At 35.2% G+C, this 8,268-nt stretch overlaps 1 protein-coding gene and 1 long non-coding RNA gene across 2 annotated transcripts; one reads left to right on the top strand and one right to left on the bottom strand.

Annotated features, from left to right (window-relative positions):
* Positions 1-369: 369 nt before the first annotated feature.
* On the top strand, positions 370-7,540 carry LOC130745324 (CO(2)-response secreted protease-like). Its single transcript, XM_057597510.1, has 11 exons — positions 370-709; positions 797-900; positions 993-1,090; positions 2,616-2,786; positions 3,995-4,106; positions 4,515-5,049; positions 5,346-5,446; positions 5,709-5,951; positions 6,089-6,203; positions 6,321-6,537; positions 6,836-7,540. The coding sequence occupies exons 1-11, from the start codon at positions 623-625 to the stop codon at positions 7,384-7,386; spliced, it is 2,334 nt and encodes a 777-aa protein (XP_057453493.1). The 5' UTR covers positions 370-622; the 3' UTR covers positions 7,387-7,540.
* Positions 5,613-8,186, bottom strand: LOC130745326 (uncharacterized). The gene is made up of 2 exons (XR_009021692.1): positions 8,049-8,186; positions 5,613-6,465 (listed from the first exon to the last, which is right to left on the bottom strand). It is a non-coding gene; the product is annotated as an uncharacterized LOC130745326 (long non-coding RNA).
* Positions 8,187-8,268: the final 82 nt, after the last annotated feature.

Here is an 8,268-nt window from a genome sequence, read left to right as displayed (position 1 = left end):
GAAGGTGAAATGGACGATTATTTGCATCCAACTCAAGTACATATACAATGGATAAGTCATAATTAGCAAGCTGTGCTGATAAATGGTCTTTTTTTTTGGTTTAAACACCCGGTATTTAGTTACCATTCGGATACCGACTATTCCAGATTTGAGATTTAGCTGGTCATAGTTAATGTTCTTCATCTCTCCTCCCGGGTGTATTGTGCGGGACTTGTATTCAAGAGATCTTCCGGCACACTCAATCTGCGTTCCAACTGAGCTAATGGTTTGATATATGGTCCTTTTTTGTCAGTATAAATGGTCCTTTATTAACGCTGTTGTACCTTGTTTCATTATATTGATTTAAATTAGTACATGGGGTCAAACAACAAAAGATACATTCCTGTGATTTGTTTATTGATTTGGAAAAGCAATACTGGATAAAAAAAACTTATTCTGGTTGAAAAGAATACAACAGTGCTGAGTTATATATAAATGGAGTAAAAGAATTAACAAAGATTCTCACATGGTTCATGCTTGATGCTTCAAGCACCTTTTGATTGAGCAAATACTCACACCTAGCCTATAAATGGATGCTGGCATGAGAAGCTTCCTTCATTAGCAGCACTTCATCTCATACTCAATGGAGTGGCTTCTGCAATTCCTTCATCTCCTCTTTGCAGCTTCTCTTCTTATCAGCAGTTCAGCAATCTCAGATCAAATTCCTAAGGTTCTCTCTCACACACACAGTCTTTCCCTCAATCTTATTTTGAATTTGCTATGACAGAGTCACCCAATTTTCTCTTATTGCCTACAGCATTATGTTGTTTATATGGGAAATTCATCACCAAACAACATTGCAGTAGATAGCCAAGTACCAGAATCTGCTCATCTGGAGCTACTATCATCAATTATTCCAAGGTACTTCATTTAATTTCTTCATCTAATTCAATTTTATCCATAATCATAATCATCAACTCATCTTATGGTTTTTTTCCTTTTCAATTTCTCAGAAGAGAGAGTGAGAGGATAGCTCTAATCCACCATTTCAGCCATGCCTTTAGTGGGTTCTCTGCCATGCTTACAGAGAGTGAAGCTTCTGCATTGTCTGGTACTTGATCTTGTCTGCTACCTCCTTTTTCATTTTGTTTCTTCCAAATTCCTGATTTCCATGCTTTTTTTTTTAGTTTTCTTCTGTTTTTGGGGTGAAAGCATTGTTAATTTACTCTATTATTTAAAGTCATCAGTGTCAATGTACCCACTAGTCTAGCTGTGAAATTAACACCCAATGACCCAGGTCTAATCATAAAGACAAAAGAACATTAGTTTTATAAAATGAATTTTAAGCTTGAAGCAAAGTCTGTCTAGGATTAGTACTTATACTGTGGTTGGAAGTGAATTATGCTGTCTATTTCATATCTATATTATTACTCTGCTGAATAATTTTGTTCACCAACCTTTTAACTACCCTCAAAAAGATGTAAAAGACAAATCAACCATAATTGTAGGAGGGATAAAGATTCTTTCTAAACAACACTTGTTTATGAACTAAATTTAATAGAAAATCAATGTAAAATAAAATTATATATGATCTAACAGGAGAGCTTGGAAAATAAGCGGATTTTCTGTTGGAATAGGGTGGAAAGGCCCCCGAAATTTTCAAAGAAGTAGTACGCATGTATTTGTACGAGAAAAATGCCAATAACACACTCTTTTATATGTACTTTTTTAACACATTTCATGTGATTGGTTAATTGGTTTTTTTTTTTAAGAAATCAACACAATTTTTATTGAAATTTGTGTGTATGTTTGGATTTTGTAATTCGTTTTAATTTCAATATAGAGTTTCATAGAAATATATAATTATTCATCTTTGTTAATAAGAGAACATACTAATGTAGGTCTAATGGTAAGTAAGTTAAACCTCATAAGGATGAGAGCATAAGTTTGAATTTCGAAAAAGATATTTGTTGGTTGAATGACTAAAATGGACTGAATCGATAGATGCTTCATCTATTAAGGACTAAAATGGAGTTTTAGTTTTAGTCTTTTATTAATTAAGAAGAGATGAACGTGAGATTTGATTAAGATATCAATGAAAAGAATAGATAAAGGTTAGTAATACACTCTTTTAAACACATTATGTAATCCCATTTTCAACAAAAAAAATATACACATTCTGTAATCCACTTAATGTCATTGATTGATTTTTTAAAAAATCAACTTTTTTTTAATAGGTGAGCGAAATATTTTAAAAATAGACATCATAAATAGTGCGTGAAAGAGTATGTTTAAAAGAGTGTTTCAATAACACGCTTAAAAATAATATAATAAGCTATAACTATAGGATATGTGGTGTCAAGATCATAATTTTTTGTTGCAACAATATATCTCACGACCGACAATCATGAGACTAATCCTTCGAGACTCTGAGATTATATTAAGTGAGCAGTCATCTTCTAGCAAAAATCATTCTTTATACACACTTTTCAGTATTCAGGGATCGAACTCTTAACTAAATACTTAAATAACTCAATTATCTCATTGAAGATTATAATTTTTTGAGTTAAGGGCAATCAAATAATTTAATGAAAGTGTTGGCATGGTCTCCTTATTGGTATGTGAATTGTAAACAGGGCACGATGGTGTGGTGTCGGTGTTCCCAGATCCAATTCTTCAATTGCATACAACGCGATCTTGGGATTTCTTGGAATCAGATTTGGGAATGAAGCCTAGTAGTGGTGGCACTCCTCTTACACACCAACACTTATCAACGGATGATATCATTATTGGAGTGATAGACACCGGTAAGTAAGCAAGTGATAGTAACATATAAGTTAATAGTAGTTCTTAATTAATTTGAAGATTTTGTCTTAACCCCCTAAAACTTCTGAACTGATAACTTGCGTTGTCTTTTTCAAACATCTAATAGAATTTTTATTTTACCATCAATATAAAATTATTAATTAATACTCTGCACATGACATCAAAGGGAAAACACTTATCACAGTTTAGGATGTCATACCTGTCTTTGATGCTAGTCAGTGCTAGTATATATAATATATTACCTTTAGTTCAGCCACTCTGCCTAATAGTGTTTTCATATTGACTTATTTAAATAACAAAAAAAGTGGAACTTTTCTAGTTAAAGGATCATTAGTTCAAATAAGTTTATGTCAAGGCAAAATTATTACCTTCATTATAATAAGTTAATATAAGTGCATTCCAACTAGATTTGGCTTCATTCTGCAGCAGAATTCAAGTTAAGCATCTGATTCTAGTTGTAGCTAGGAAACCAAATGATGATAATATTATCTAGTTATTTGATTCAATTGGTAATAAAACTACTATGCACTAAGTGACAAATAAAATTGAGATATGAATAGCATGAGAGCGACAGTGTCACATACCATACAATAGCAGCATGATATTCATATATGCTCCCAAAACATAACATATGGTAGAGGTCTCATGTGAAACTGATTAGACACTATTCACTATCCATTTTTGGCCATTCACTAGTATTAGTATAACAACTAACATCTTTGTTTGTGGCTGAAGCATCAACATCTATTCTACTGTGTGTAAATGACTAAATGGCAACTCATCTTGTGGCCCGCAACTAGCTGTTATGATTGCTGCCCACATGACTTATCATATGGGTCTCCTTTACTTTAACAAGTGTGGATTAATTTTATTAAAGCACAGGATCTGAGGCTGCTCTGTTAAATAGAGAGTTCCCTAGTGATGCTCAGTGATGGGTTGGGAAAATCAAAGTTAAGAGAAACGAAACGGTAGATGTCTAACTAACATGATGTTCACACCTGGGATATGTGACAAAATTAGTGACTATATAGAAAATGAGGTCGAACTAACTGTGATTAGATAATGAAAATTATGTAGATGCAAGGTAATTGTGAATGGAAATGTATATGTGGCTTTATTCTTCTAACATCATAGTAATTTGCTTGAATATAATTCAACTCTATCATGCCTTCCTCTGTTCTACATCAAGGTATATGGCCAGAGTCTCCAAGTTTCAGAGATGAGGGTATAGGGAAGATTCCCTCCAGATGGAAAGGAGTTTGCATGGAGGGTCATGATTTCAAGAAATCCAATTGCAATAGGTATCATCCATTCTCTTGCAATTGCTTTCAGAAAAATCTCAAATCAATTTATAAAATCTTTCAGTAATCATATTTTGAAATGAAAAAATTGCAAAGTTGATAATGGGCGTGTTTGGGTAAACAGTTTAATTAAGCGCTTATCACATACGCACTAATTCATAAGCTAATTTAAGAAATACATTGAAATAAGCTGAAAATAGGCTGTGAATAACTGGATAAGCATAAGCTCTTATTCATAAGCTTATCTAAGCAGCTTATGAAAATAAGCTCAAAACAAGTTATATGTAAGTTATTTACATAAGATCTCTCAAACACCTGCATAAGCAATTATGTTATAAGATAAACTTAAATAAGTTCTTCCAAACGGGGCCTATATGCTACATTTACATTCTCTTAAAACAATTGCAGAAAATTGATAGGTGCAAGATACTACACACAAGACACACCAGGTACCAACAAGACTTACATTGAAGGAGCCAAAGGTTCCCCAAGAGATTCCGTTGGACATGGGACTCACACTGCATCAACAGCATCTGGTATCTATGTAAAAAATGCTAGCTATTATGGTTTAGCAAAAGGAACAGCAAGAGGTGGTTCACCTTCTGCTAGAATAGCAGCATACAAAACATGCTCAGAAGAAGGTTGTTCTGGTGCTACCGTACTCAAGGCTATTGATGATGCTGTTAGGGATGGAGTAGACATTATCTCTATCTCTATTGGACTTAGCTCACTAATGCAACCTGAATTTTTGGATGATCCCATTGCAATTGGAGCATTTCATGCTGAACAAATGGGGGTAATGGTGGTGTGCTCAGCTGGGAATGATGGTCCTGATCCTTACACAGTTGTGAACACGGCCCCGTGGATATTTACGGTTGCGGCTTCTAATATTGATAGGAACTTTCAGGCAACTGTTGTCCTTGGAAATGGGAAAAAATTTCAGGTAGGTTTCTTGATGTCTCCTTCAAGGCCTAGAGTTAAGTTTGGTTTGATAATCTTTTGTCCGGGTTTGGTGTTCCTTTCCTTGTCCCACCATTGTGCAATTTCATTTAAAAACCACTTATGTTAGTAAGGTTATAAGTTATAAGTGTCATATCCATACCTTTTTTAGTTGACGTGACACAATTTTATTAATGGGATAGGGAATGAGATACCAAACATGGACATAAGATCTTAATCCAGTTTGGTTGATTTGTGATTATGATTTCTTCTTCATGTTTCCTTTGTTTATGCTGTCAGGGAACAGGCATTAGCTTCTCAAACCTTACTAGTTCAAAGCTGTATCCTCTTGTCTTTGGAGAGAAAGTTGCTGCCAAATTTGCCCCAGCTTCAGAAGCTAGGTACACACCTAATTGTCATTATTCTTATCATGTTATTGTCATCCTTTTAAACCAAAAATAATTTAAGAGTTGTCATTTCATTTCTCACTATTTCTCTTGCCATTAACTTCAAAAAAAGTTCAACAGGCCAACTCAAATTAGATGCATCAATTGCTGTTACTGACAGTATATGTAACTAGTACACTTTATACCAGAATAAGTGATTGCATACTTCATAAACATAGTGTGTTAAGTACTTAATTGTTCTCTGAAATGAATGCAGGAACTGTTATCCTGGATCACTAGATTACAACAAAGTAGCAGGCAACATTGTTGTTTGTGTTAGTGATGATCCAAGTATTTCAAGACGAGTCAAGAAGCTAGTTTTACAAGATGCTAAAGCCATGGGAATGATACTCATTGACGAGGACAGAAAATATGTTCCCTTTGATGCTGGTGCATTTCCCTTCACAGAGGTGGGGAATCTAGATGGGTATCAAATCCTTAAGTACATAAACGCCACCAAGTAAGCATTATCAACCTTCACACATGGTGATCAGTGACCTAAGAGATAAAAATAACTTTTATCTTTATGATGATAAGAAAAAGCTGAAACATGATAAGCTATTACTAAATGCTGAGTCTATGATGCCTTCTATACAGAAACCCAACTGCAACAGTTCTTCCAACAGTAGAAGTTCCTAGATATAAGCCTTCACCAATTGTTGCATCTTTCTCATCAAGAGGCCCTTCAAGCCTTACAGAAAACATTCTCAAGGTAGTTTTCAACTTTTTGCTCCTAAATGCAGTTCATTTCACATCCATGAACCAAGAATCAGCATAAGCATCTTGAGAACAACACACTCACTGTTTCTTTCACTAATCTGTTTTCCAGCCAGATGTCATGGCTCCAGGTGTTAGCATTTTAGCTGCCATGATTCCCAAAAGTGATGAACCAGGAAGTGTTCCAATTGGGGAAAAGCCATCCTTGTTTGGCATAAGATCTGGTACATCCATGGCTTGTCCACATGTGACAGGAGCTGCAGCATTCATCAAATCAGTACATGGAAGATGGAGTCCTTCAATGATCAAATCAGCATTAATGACAACAGGTTCAAGACCCACATAGAATTTGGATTTTCTGCAGTCAGGGAAATACTACATTTACGCAGTCAAGGAATTTGAGTTGTTTGATCAAAATTGAACGGCTCATATGTTGAGCTTATCTGAGCCGTCCGATCTTATGAAAACGACTGACATTACTTGAATGCGTGAATTTAGAATTGTCCTTACTACAGGGAACCCAGATCCATCAATATCGTTTTTCTTGTCTATTAAAGATACATGAGAGAGAAAAAGGGAATTGAATCATTGATACTCATATTGTACTTTTCTTGTTCCATTCTTCAGCTACAACCTACAACAACATGAGGAAGCCTGTGACAAACAGCTCAAACTACTTTGCCAACCCACATGAAATGGGAGTTGGGGAAATTAACCCACTAAGAGCTCTCTACCCTGGTTTGGTCTTTGAAACAGGTGTGGAAGACTACATCGGATTCCTTTGTTACTATGGCTGTTCACAAAAGAACATAAGGTCAATGTCTAAGACAAATGCCACTTGTCCAAAGAAGTCCTCTGAAGATCTTATCTCCAACATCAATTACCCATCAATCTCTATAAAAACAATTAAAAGGCAACCGAAAGCAAAAGTGATCACAAGAACAGTTACCAATGTCGGACCCCTTAATGCCACATATGCTGCGAAGGTGCATGCACCTGAGGGATTGGTTGTTAAGGTTATCCCCAATAAACTTGTGTTTTCTGAGGGTGTTCAAAAATTGACCTACAAAGTCTCATTCTATGGCAAGGACGCCAATGCTGGATACCATTTTGGGTCTCTAACATGGCTTGATGGTAGACATTATGTTCATACAGTGTTTGCAGTCCAAGTTGAATGAACTTGCACGTATATACACACTAGCACATATTTAAATAGATTGCATAATACATGCCTGATTCTGATTTTGATTTTTTTTAGTCTAACTTTTGTTTGTGTGGGAATGAGCTTTTTCCATTCACTGGAGTCCATAATTCAAAGGAATAATTTTATCACTGAAACTGATCTTACCCTATTGTACTTTAATGAGTCTTTTTTTTCTTTCTGAAGCTTTTGATCATGTAAAAGTAAAAACTTGCGACTTATTGGATCTCAAAAATGATTTCAAGCAAGAAATGTTCCCCATAAACTAATGTTCTAAAACTAGTAAGAGGGTGTTCATAATTAATTTATGAAAGCTATTTTGGTGATGGTAGTCTATGTGTCGGTCACAGACCTAGAATGAATCGTAAGTCGTAACAATTAAATAAAATATTTATGGATTGAGTGGATTTTTATCATATCTTAACTAATTAACTTCCCAATCTAACAAAAGTTTCAAAAAAAAAAAAAACTAAACTGATATCTCATGCACAAAATCCCCATTACTAGATCCCTAGCTCACGAACCCTACTTCCCATTTGTCAAAATCATAAACAATTTGACATTCCTAATAACACTTTCTTTGTATCTTAACCTAAATAAAAGGCTGTCAAAACTAGTTGTAAAAACAACAAACCATACCTGGAAAACGGGTGACTAAGGGCACCACTTCTAATCATGTATCGGTTGTCTGCCGCACCTCCTGGATAAACTTGATATTCTCCTCCAGGCAAGCTAGGTGCTCGTCTCCGCGTCAAACAAGCACGTCCCCCAGCAGCCCATCAATGCCTGATGAATTTCATCCCACCTTACATTCCCCAACTCCTCATATAATTCATCCCACTTGAGCAAAGAACTCAAA

Source organism: Lotus japonicus, chromosome 3 (genome assembly GCF_012489685.1).
Source record: "Lotus japonicus ecotype B-129 chromosome 3, LjGifu_v1.2".
Classification (NCBI taxonomy): Eukaryota; Viridiplantae; Streptophyta; class Magnoliopsida; order Fabales; family Fabaceae; genus Lotus; species Lotus japonicus.
The sequence above is the reverse complement of the archived record's forward strand: the minus strand, read 5'-3'. Positions and strand labels throughout refer to the sequence as shown.